At 34.8% G+C, this 12,426-nt stretch overlaps 1 protein-coding gene across 4 annotated transcripts in view; it reads left to right on the top strand.

Moving 5' to 3' along the window:
• Nup37 (nucleoporin 37) overlaps positions 1-11,260 on the top strand; it is a 39,463-nt gene extending 28,203 nt beyond the window's left edge. For 2 of the 4 annotated variants that reach the window (XM_047549852.1, XM_047549854.1), the window contains 5 exons: positions 1,668-1,758; positions 6,890-7,071; positions 7,527-7,577; positions 9,483-9,576; positions 10,062-11,260. In XM_047549852.1, coding sequence (XP_047405808.1) covers positions 1,668-1,758; positions 6,890-7,071; positions 7,527-7,577; positions 9,483-9,576; positions 10,062-10,175 — 532 coding nt within the window. In that variant the 3' untranslated portion in view covers positions 10,176-11,260. The remainder of the gene's footprint in view (positions 1-1,667; positions 1,759-6,889; positions 7,072-7,526; positions 7,578-9,482; positions 9,577-10,061) is intronic. The other 2 variants (XM_047549855.1, XM_047549853.1) reach the window with 1 other exon arrangement.
• The last annotated feature ends 1,166 nt before the right edge of the window (positions 11,261-12,426 follow it).

Here is a 12,426-nt window from a genome sequence, read left to right as displayed (position 1 = left end):
ATTCTGTGGGCACTTTGCCAGTCACCTACTAATTTCTGTCTTTACCTTGCTAATCTCTGTCAGTACCAAATAATAGTGACTAAGTTGATGTAAGAAGTCTGGGTGGGGAATAGCAATTCTCAGAACAAAGTACCATACCTGAGATTTCAGAGTCTTAATTCCACACTGTGGGTGGGAAAGTCATTGAGATGGAAAGCCATGACAATGAGTAACCCTTGTCCTTGTTACTATGGATTTGTAACTAATGAGGACAAAAAGTAGGAGGAACCAACTGTGTGGTCTTCAATCCTTCTTTAATCTGGTAGCTATCAAGCCCAGCCACCTTTGGGAGAAAACATTGGAGAAGTGAGCCAGATCACAAACTATATAACATAGGAAATAACCTCTAGTTTGGAAACCCAAAGGTATTTATTGCTTATTCCATCTGTGGAAAATGGTTATGCCTCTAAATTCACATCACCACTTCATATTAGCTTCTTTATATGTTATTTTGAAAATGGAAGTGGTGGGTGGGGGTGGTTTAAGCCTTCCTGATAGGAATGATTGTTAATTGAAGTGACTACCAGATGAGAATGTAACCTGATAATTGACCTAGAAGCTTCAAGATTTTCCACCAAGAGCATATAAATAATTGAATACCAAATAACTGTGTTACTATATTATATTAATTAGAATATGTTTGCCTCTTTTACGATTATGGTTAAACCAAATCCTTCATACTATTTTCCACGTTTTCAAACAACAGCATTAATTGTCTTTAAAAATGCACACTAAAAAGTGTTCAACATCTCTAGTAATTAGAGAAATGCAAATTAAAACCACCCTAAGATTTCATCTCACTCCAGTTAGAATGGCTATTATTAAGAACACAAGCAATAATAAGTGTTGGTGTGGATGTGGGGGAAAAGGCACACTCGTGTGTTGCTGGTAAAGTTGCAAATTGGAGCAGCCACTCTGGAAAGCAGTATGGAGATTCCTCAGAAAACTTGGAATGGTCCCACCATTTGACCCATTTATCCCACTCCTCAGTTTATACCCAAAGGACTTAAAATCAGCATACTACAGTAACAAAGCCACATCAATGTTTATAGCAGCTCGATTCACAATAACTAGATTGTGGAACCAATCTAGATGTCCTTCAATAAATGAATAGATAAAGAAAACGTGATATATATAAACGATGGAATATTATTTAGCCATAAAGAAGAATAAAATTTTGACAGTTGTAGGTAAATGGACGTTGGAGTATATCATGCTAAGTGAAATAAGCCAATCCCAAAAAACTAAAGACCGAATATTTTCTCAGATAAGTGGATGATGATACGTAACAGGGGCGTTGGGTGGAGGATAAGAGAAGAATGGAGAACTTTGGAATGTGTAGAGGGAAATGAGAGGGGGAGGGGCAGGAGAAAGAAAGATAGTGGAGAGTCAGACATCATTACCCTATGTACATGTATGATTACATGAATGGTATGAATCTACATCATGTACAGGCATAGAAACGAGAATGCAATGAATCAAAATAAATAAAAATTTTTAAATGCACATTAATTACAAATGTTTATCATGTAATCTGTAGTAATGGCTTTGAATAAATTTGTAGAAATTTCAATTTTAGTAGTAATTTATCAAGAATATTTAATGTTGTACTCCTGTTCTTTTATTAGGATTTGGAACTTGGAAGGAGCACAAACAGCTCATTTTGTTCTTCATTCCCCTGGAATGAGTGTGTGCTGGCATCCTGAGGAAAATTTTAAGGTTATTTTTTTTTAGATGTTGATAGACCTTTATTTTATTCATTTATTTTTATGTGGTGCTGACGATCAAACCCAGTGCCTCACACTTGCTAGGGAAGTGCTGTACCACTGAGCCACAACCCCAGCCCCAAGGTTGTTATTTATAACTTAACGTTCTTTTATCAAACTGAAAAAGACATACACATACAATATATACCCCCACAGAAGAGAAAAATCAGTGGCTTCTCATCTGAGAGACCCTAATTGGCATGAGTACGTTTGGATTAGTAAGTTTATCTAAAATTGTTAATGTTTTAATTTGACAGCAATCACCCAAAAATGGCATTAATTCAGAGTACACTTTTCCTGACCTTTAGCAGATTTAGTCTAAAACTTGATATGCAGATGATCTAGTAGCAGTGTAAAGTTTATAAAGAACAAAGGCCAGGAGCAGTGGCCTGCCCATAACCTCAGCAACTTAGTAAGGCCCACAGCAACTTAGAGAGGCCCTTTCTCAAATTAAAAAAAAAAAAGGGCTGGGTGTATCTCTCAGAAGTAAAGTGATCCTTGTTCAATCACCAGTTTCAAAAATAAAAAGAGAAGCAGGCACATCCAGACTTATGAGCCATAATAAACAGAAAGCATCAGTGACCTCAGGCAGATTTGCCCTGTCCCAGGGGTTCGAAAAGTAGAGCTTCCTAAAATACTAAAGGTACACTAAGAGATCTGATTATCCATTGGCCTTAACTCTCATTTCACTGGGAAAACAGGAGCCATTCAATAAGAGTTATGCTATTAATGGCTCACACCTGTAATCCCAGCAGCTCAGGAGGTTGAGACAGGAGAATAGCTAGTGGAAAGCCAGCCTCAGCAACTTAGCAAGGCCCTAAGTAACACAGCACCTGTCTTAAATAAGATATAAAAAGGCTAGGGATGTGGCTCAGTGGTTAAGCACCCCTGGGTTCAAGCGTTGGTATCAAAAAAAAGTTGTTATTGACCAATATTTTCTATTAAACATCACTACATTTATTGTATCTCAGTAGAATCTGAGAAGTTTCTGCTTTCTTAAAGTTAATACTTCAGGTGTTCTCTGGGACCCATGTCTGTTCCTTAGGCATCCTGCTTTCACAGTCCTCTAATGTCTTTATACACTTTCTCCATCCCCTCTCTTCTGTCCTTAAGTTTGCACAAAAAGGTGAATTTGACCATAGCAGACAAATAGTGCTCTAGTATGCTGGGCCCATAGTGGGCATTTCATTTACTTTTCATGGTACCCTTCTGAGGCCTCTGATGATCCCCATTTCATAGATAAGGAAACCAATGTTCAGAGAAGTTAAATAAACTTGCCCAGAGTCACATCAGTGCTAAGTGGAAGAATTGGCATTTGAACCCGAGCAGCCCAACAGAATAGTTATTGCTGTTAATGACTGCATTCTTCCATGTTCCCTTTAAATTTTAAACTTTCATGCCTTTTATTTTTAAATGTTTGAATATATCACCCATAACTTTTAACTTGGATTCTGTTTTCTTTGTCCCATGGTCTAACTGCAGTCTCATTCATTTGCCACTTCTTTCAGAAATTATCACTGATTTTTTTCAAAACATACATTGTCCTTTTCCTTAATTCATGATCCCAAGGCAGTTTTTCACACCGTGGACCACCTCTCTCTTGAAGGCCCAAGCTGCACTACCCTAGCCCTCTTGAGCAACGTTGCATGTATCTTTTTACACTGCCAGCTTTTTTTTTTTTTAAACTATATATTCATGAGTTGTCCCAAGGGTTAGTTTACATTGATACCGTACCCTTTTGTAATAGGGGGTAATAAAAAGAATAAAGTTCCCCCTTTAAATTACACACTGATTTGTAAGGAAGAAAAACATGTAAATATAACCTCACAGATAATAAGTACTAGAATTTTAAAAATCTATTTAATAGGCTACTGACATAAAGCACAATTAATCCAATCTTCTTGCAGCTTTCACAGAAGAGGTAAGCCCCAGGCTATGTCAGTGTGTTCTTTGACCCTGAGATTCCTTGGAAATTTGTCTCAGGCCTATTAGGTCTTTATATGAAAATTATTCTCTGGATATATGTATGAGCAAAATGTTCTAATTTATTCATGTTAGGTGCTCTAGTAATGTTTCTGAATCCCGGTTCTAAATTTTTATGCCTAGATTTCTGTCCTAGCACATGAGTCTACTTGAAACAAACATTCTACCAAAATGTTAATACTGCCATGTTTAACTACAATAAACTACTTTTAAAAAACTGACCTAGATGAGAAGAAAATGCATTATAACATCTACTTCCAAACACACTTCTTAATGCTAAATTTGTTCGTTATTATTTCAGATTTCTTTCTTCCATATACTTTAATTTTTATTTTCCTTCTAAAGATCACTAAAATTCCACCCTACCCCATCTTCTTTTTTATTTAATGTTTTTATGATTTCCTAATGTTTGGAAGTTCCTGCTCCAAATCACATTAACTCACAAACCTCAAGTCATATTTAATTTTTTCCTTCCCTAAATAAACATAAACATTCCCATGCCTTAAAATTTTTCCTTCATTGTCACCAACTCTACTTGTTCCCATCTTCATTAAGATGCATCTTCCTTTTCCTGTTCTCTTAGTTAGCTTTCATCAGGCCTTGTTTTGTTTCTGAGGTCTCTGACTTTCCACTCTTTGATCCTTCTTGCCTTATTGATTAATATCCTTAAAATACCAGATTCACATATCACTCCTAAACTCAGAAGCTTAGAATACAGAAAAGTGTCACAGAGAATTGGTTTAGAGTATGAACTCTTGTGTTAACTGCCTGAAGTCAAGTTCAAGTCTGCCACTCAGTAGTTGCTTAAACTCTGTCATTTGCTGCCTTCACTTCCTCCTCTTGTAAAATGGTTACTTTTATTATTTCAATACTAAATAAATTAACATTTGTAAAATCCCTTTAAAAGTACATAGTAAGCAATCAGACGTTGAGGGTGTTTTTACAGCTATAACAATCTAGTGCTTTTCAGTGGCCTACCATGTTAGTTCAAACACAAAATTTTTATTCTCTTCTGCTTGATCTTGATGAAAATTAAACAACCAAAAGAGAAGAGCGTTGGGTTTCTGATTACCTATCTCATAGAAAGCTTAGAAAAATCACATGAGATAAACTACACGAAAGAGCCATATAATCTGGAAAACACAAAATAAATACATATGGTAAAATGGAAATTTTCTTGAGGTTGAGGCTCATGTGTTTTATCTTTGACTTCTGTTGCAAATAACAGTGTTTACATGTATATTTGTATACAGTGAATCCTCATTATTCACAGATTTTTGTATTTGTAAATTCACCTACTTATTAAAATGCATTTGTAACCCCCCCAAATCAGTATTCCTAGCACTTTTGTAATCACAGATGTGTGCAGAGCAGCAAAAATATTGAAACATCTAATGTGCACATTCCCAGTTAAGGTCAGACAAGGAAACGCTCTGCCTTCTTGTCTGAGTCCTCATACTATAAATACATGTCTTTTCCATGGTCTGCCAGTGGCACATATTTTACATTGTTGTGCTTTTTTTTGTTAATTTTGTTGTATAAAATGGCCCCCAAGCATAGTACTGAAATGCTGTCTAGTGTTCCTAAGTGCAAGGCTATGCTATGCCTTATGGAGAAAATACCTGTGTAGATAAACTGTGTTCAGGAATAAGTTTATAGTGCTTTTGATCATGAGGGTCTATGTTAATGAATCAAGATAAATCAAGATACATTACATAAGGTGTCTTTAAGCAGAAACACAACAGTATGTATGCATTGACCAGTTGTGAAAAATGATCTTGGGAGCTCTAGAAGCAATTGTTTAATATTTGCTAATTCAGTGTTTGCCACAACTTCATAGCACCTAACTATTATAATTAGTGAGAGTCCACTGTCTATATAAATGTAGTAGATGCTCAATGAAGGACTGTTAGAAGAATAATGGAATGACTGTCAGAAACCCTGAGCCACAGAGGACCTCTTGTTAGTAGTAACATTTTATGCTGTTTTGTGTTACAAGAGTCCTTTCCTAAAGAACAATCACATTTTAGCCATATCGTAACGTTTTGAGTCTGATATAATTGTCCCTCATTTTACCAATAAGAAAAAAGTAAATTTCAGGTCATTCAACAGATTGTGGCAGAGACCAGGAATTTTGATGGCAGTTTCCACATTCTTATCTTAATATAATCAAAATTAAAAGAGCATTCTTATTCTTACTCTGATCTTTTTTTTTTTTTTTTTTTTTTTTTTTGGTGGTGCTAAGGATTGAACCAAGGGCCTTGTGCTTGCAAGGCACACACTGTGCCAACTGTGCTATATCCCCAGCCCCTAAAACAGCATTCTTAAAAAGAAAGAACTTTACAGAAGATGTAAAGAATTTTATATAGCACCCTCTTTGGGGGTCAACAACTCATATACTTAGATAAACACAGCAATTATTTGTGCTTTTGATAAAATCACAGATTTTAAAAAACTGATTATTGAATATCTTAAATCAGTGTCATCTTAGAAAAAAAGGAAATAGTGCAAAGCTACTGTGGGTCAAGCACTGACTACGTGTTTTACATACATTACTCATTTAATCATTACAGAAACCCATTAGCTATCCTTACCCTCCAGTCTCCAGTTTAGAAATGAGGGAGCTGCCTATCATATGGCAGCGTTGTTCAGTTTTTAAGTGGAGGAAGCAGCCTTGCTACCCAGAACTGCCTGAGCTCTTCAACTATACCATGCTGGAAACAGACTTAAATTGCATACGAATGTATAACAAAGATATATCTACATCAAGAGATACATATTTAGCTATCCTTTCTAGATAACAAAGCTAACATAAAAGGTTAACTTTTCCCAGAATGAATATTTAGGTTGATCTCTTCTGCCTAATGACCATACATCATCATTTAAAGTTCTTTTTTTCTTGAATCTTTATCTGAGGTGTTTTCTTTTTTCTCATATTTGGTAGAAATTTTTACATATCTTTCTTATTTCTTTTGCATTTTATCTCTTTAAATATGTGCATATGTTTACTTTTTGTAGTATAACATTGAATCTCTGCTTGCTTCTCAGATTTAGCTAGTGAGATCAGTAGTTAAGTGTTCTTTTCTTTTTCTGTCTTACAGCTGATGGTTGCAGAGAAGAATGGAACTATCCGATTTTATGATCTTTTGGCCCAACAGGCTATTTTGTCTCTTGAATCAGAACAGATACCATTAATGTCAGCACACTGGTGCTTAAAAAACACCTTCAAAGTTGGAGCTGTTGCAGGAAATGATTGGATAATTTGGGACATCACTCGGTCCAGGTACTTCCTTAGTATGTTTGTATCTTGTTGACAAAAAAACCAGTAACAATCACTGCATAATAATATAATAATATAATCTGGCCCTCCAAGTAGAATGAAAATAAGACTGTCCTGTAGAAAGGCTGGAGCTCTGGGGTTTCACATAACATAACATGCTTTGCAGGTTTACTTTGGGAGTAACTCAGACAGGACAATGCAGAGGAGGAAATCTTTGATCTGAGTATGTTTACTTATGTTAGAAAAGAAGAATAACTCTGACCCTGTTGAAAGATGTGCCCTGTAATGAATGGTTCTAAGTTGTGTCATATTTTATCTATTTTAACTGGGTGCTTACTTGGAATTTTGTTATTGTTTAAGTATATTGTGCTTTTAAAGAGCAAACACCATTAAAACCTTTCATTTCATCTACTTAAGTTTAACACATTAAAGTCACAGAATGCAAAATCCTTTTCTAGTTATCCTCAAGAGACAAGACCTGTGCACATGGATCGAGCCTACCTGTTCAGGTAATGCACCATTTTTGTTGGAGTTGTCACTTTTGATTTTGTGCTGTAACACCACTGAAATTCTTCCCTAGCCCTCACCATTAGACTGGATTTTTTTCCCCCGATTGTTTTGTTGTTATTTTGCTTTCTCAACTCAGTCTTTACTTTTGCCTTTTGGTCTAGGCTACAAGTGGGGGTTTTTCCCCCACTTGATATTTTGTTTGAAAAATGTTATAACTCACAAAAATACATGTTGTCACTCTATCAGTATCACTCAACAGTTTGAAATATATTTTGCTACCTTATTGTTCTGTGCTGATAAAAGATGTAAATGTACTTGGACCTATGTTTATATATAAACTTCATTGTTGCGTTTTGAATGAGAACATGCCAGACAGTATATATCTTCATCTTCAGCATGCTGGGTTTGTTTCTACTTAAACTGCCTTGATCTTTTTCATTCATTTTTCTTACTATTCATTTGTAAAGTGTAATCAGTGAGCTGCTTTCAGCTTTAAACAACAGGAAACCCAAATATCAGATACTACAATCAGTAGTAATATGCTATTTTTCATCAAATCTAAAATATCCCCCCAAAAATATACGACTTGGGACACCATTATTAAAAATAACATATATTCAATTACTGTAAGAATGCCATAGATATAAGCTGCATCCTGGTTTCAGAGATGGCAGCAAACAAATATTTTTAGATCAATGAACTATGGTACTTAAGAAGTCTGAAGGAAACGGTTTGGGTGTTGGTTTAGTAACTCTTCAGTGTTATCAAGAGCTCAGACATTTTTCACCTTTTCCTCTGCCATCCTCAGTGGCAAGGCTCTGGGCTTGTTGATACACAGCTCTAAGATGGCTACCAGAGTTCCAGGCATCTTGGCCTCATTCCAGACTGTCTAAGATCAGAGGAGAACCAGGAGCATTCTCCTTTTCATTGGGTATTGCTGTGACTACTTTAAGCTAGTTATATCTCACTGGACTGGGCACACTGTGCCAGAAAAAGTTGGGGTTCAGTTAGCATGAAAGAAAAGCACAATAGCTGCTGGACAGGCAACTAAGACTGTCCAAGACTAGCCATTTTCTTAAATCATGGAATCCTTTCTTCTTCTTCTTTTTTTTTTTTTTTTTTGGTGCTGGGGATCGAACCCAGGGCCTTGTGCTTACAAGGCAAGCACTCTACCAGCTGAACTATCTCCCCAGCCCCTCCTTTTTTCTTATATCTTCCATACTCCATTTATTATGCTAGCTAGGCATGTTTTCAAAGCTCCAGTAACAGGATTGGGGGTGTGGCTCAGTGGTAGAGTGCTTGCCTAGCATGTGTGAGGCACAGGGTTTGATTCTTAGCACCTCATATAAATAAATGAAAAAAATAAAGCTCTATCAACATCTTTAAAAATATTAAAAACAAAAAAGCTCCAATAACATTGATTTGGTTAACTTCAATGTCCAGAATGCCTTGAAACTTAAATGTTTAAATATTCTAGGCATTTATATCGTGCCAGAAATTTAAACACATGAATATATTGCTTATTTTATAAGAAATGTCAATAAACCTTAAATGTATTTATAAATGTATTGTACTATGAGGTTTTATATCTATCTGCTGCCTTATTGGTGTCTTGGGCCTCCCACTACACTGTTTGCCCTTTGGGTATAAGAAAGGGACTGTATTAACTTCATGTAACCTTGGAGCTTAATGCAATGACACAATAAACATTTAATAAATATTTACGAAATGAGAACATATTTATAGCTAACTGTAGATATTCCCAGTCTAAAGGTAAAGCCACATTACCAATTTAAGATGAGAAAAGTTTTGCTTTTTGGGGGTGGTGGAAATAACCTGTTTCAGAAAAGCTTGTAGTTATCTGTAGAATATCGTGCTTATTCTTATGCTTTCTCATTTCTTAGATGGTCCACAATTAGTGAAAACTTGTTTGCAACCACTGGTTATCCTGGCAAAATGACAAGCCAGTTGCAAATTCATCATTTAGGACACACTCAGGTAATAGCAAAATGTTTTGTGGCGTATTTGTTTTTTTAATTTACAATTCCAACTTTTCCACAAATTTGTAACTTGTAACTAAAGACATGTATGTCTTTTATCTGCTTAAATTGAATGCGTTTTTGTTATTTAAGTCACCAGTGACAACAGATTTTTTCCCCCCAAATTCATGTAAGAAGCATATTTCTTCTATTTGTTCTGTATTTTCCCTTTCATTTAAATATATTAATAGAATTTTGCTTCTTTGGTTGGTGCTGACTGCAAAAATTCTTGAGTCAGGGCTATATCAGTTATTCATAAATGGATTGTAGCCTTCATTCAAACCATCTGCAAATAGATCATTTGCATTTCATGTCTGAGGAAGCATATTTTTAATATTTCTACTTTTAACAAAGATAATTTATCATTGTGTTTCTTATTTTTAGTTTTCATTTATGAGCTTTGGGAATTTATTTTGCTTCTTTAATTCTTCTCATATTTTATAGCCTGTCCTCACTGGTTCTGTAGCTGTTGGATCTGGCCTTTCCTGGCACAGGACTCTCCCACTGTGTGCAATTGGAGGAGACCACAAGCTGTTGTTTTGGGTGACCGAAATATAAGATAAATTTTGTCTTTAGATTCTTAAACTTTGTATTTTTAGTATATATTTTGGAAAACTTCTTATTTTTATATCAAATAGCCTGTAAACTCTAGAATGTCTCAGTTGTTGCTTTTGTTAAATAAAATGTTGATGGTTTGAAAAATAATTTTCCTACTCTCTATATTTTTTTAAATCATCATGTAAGACTGTATAATTGTCTTAGCAAGCAACTCAACTCCAGAGAAGAGATGAATGGAAAAAAAATTTTTTGATTTTACTAAAGGATTATTTCAAGTATGTTCTATCTTTTATATTTAGTATATGCTCTTTTCTTAATTCTCAGGATCAAACATTTACAAAAGGAGAATTAAGATCTTATTTTTAGTTTTCATTTATGAACTTTGGGAATTTATTTTGCTTCTTTAATTCTTCTGAAAGCAGGGGAATGTATATGTGTGTATGTGTATGCATTTTTGTTAGCAATCTGTGTATAGGGTGTTAAACTTTCTCATTAATTTTAAAGGATTATTAGTCAATTTAATATAAAAAAGATTTTCAATTTCCTTAAACTATGACTTGATTATGTTACCCTACCCTGTATACCATATGTAGATTGCTTTGGTCTGGACTTCTCAGCGCTCTTAGAATATCTGGTGTAAGAGATAAAACTCACCTGAAAAAAATGACTTGTGATTTATACCTTTAAAACCTCCCTCTTTTATGGATCTTCATCATTTTTACTAAGAAACATTAACATTTTAGGAATGGTACCTCATGGCGAACTGTGTTCCCCCGCTGTTAAAATCAGCATTTAAGATAGGCATGTCGTTTTTATGACACATCATGATGTAGCTAAAAGTGTATAAGATGATGCTCTGCTTGTCAGTTTGGTAGAGTTAAATAAATTTCTATAAATTAAGCATTCCTGCAAGTTACCACACTCACTGTCTGGAGTTTCATTTCCTCTTGTAAAATGGGAGATTGAAATCATTGTCTTATGGAGTTGCTGTGAGGATTAAAGGTGAATGGAAATACCTAGCATGTGTCCGCCACACCATTCAGAGATTTGCAGATATTACTGATTTATTTCAAAGATGTATAATTTTGTTTTTGAGGCGTATTTTATTTTAAAGACGTATTTTAATTCATAAAGTATTTTTTATTTTTTATTCAGGTTTTCTATTCATAAGGTATCTTATAATAAGTATCCTATGGAATCAAGAAAATTGTGAGAGGAAAATATTGTAGGTAATTTTAAAAATACAGTGAAGTTTTCTAATCAGATAAGTGTTTGTAAATCTCAAGCTTTGAAGTATAGGTGAAAATATTATATAGCAATTTTTTCTAAGTCATTTATATAATACAGTAAGTATAAATTACCAAATAAGATAGTTTACCTCTTCATAAGCAAATTCTGAACTCCTGAAAGAGAAAGCAAAGTACAGGGAATTTTTATTGTAATCCCTTTTAACAGTCTCTCTAATGAATGAAGATCTCTAAAAGTGTTAGAATAAGTCAAAAGGATACAATATCAATAGTGACTTGTAAGAATCTGCCACTTCAGGATATATCCAAAATATAAGGTCATTTGGTAAAGCCAGGGTCTTTTAAAGTTGAGACTTTGAAAAATTGATGTAGAAAAATAGGGTGAGTTGTGTTGTGGGATGGAGATGGGGAAATGAGTGTGTTGGGCTTGGGTATCTAGGAACAGATTCTCTAAAGCGTAAGGCCTTATCTAGAACGTGAAAGTATTCTGATTAAATTTCCCAGTAGATCTGCCATCTTTTATTTGGGGAAACCTCCTTGGGAAAAGAGAACCCGTGGTGAATGTGTAAATATAGTTATGTCAGACAGAGCAGGAAAGGTTAGCCTCAAAGGGAAGAAAATGGCAGTTCCATTTGTGAATTATGTGACAATTGTATGATAGGTCATTTTGAAGATTTGAGAGATGCCTTTAGCTCTTAGTTGCAGGGGTGGAATGTACTTTATCCTGAATAAACACGAAACACTCGAACCTCTCCTTTCTTTTAAGTTTTACTGTAGGCTTCAGGTCCACTTTCTAACATCTACATTGTTAAACTGTATTGTACTCAATTACTTTGAAATGGTGTAATGATACTCTTTTATCTTAGTAAACTTTGTTTTTTTGTAATGTTTTCATTAGACTAAGACATGAGGAAATGTTTATGAGGAATTAGTTATTGGTCATCACTTCTAATTCCTGATAAGTAACAAATGAGTTCCAATACTGTTTCCCAGTTTTAGTTTTC

Source organism: Sciurus carolinensis, chromosome 4, assembly GCF_902686445.1.
Source record: "Sciurus carolinensis chromosome 4, mSciCar1.2, whole genome shotgun sequence".
NCBI classification, from domain to species: domain Eukaryota; kingdom Metazoa; phylum Chordata; class Mammalia; order Rodentia; family Sciuridae; genus Sciurus; species Sciurus carolinensis.
Note: the sequence above shows the minus strand (reverse complement) of the source record. Positions and strands in the feature narration are given on the sequence as shown.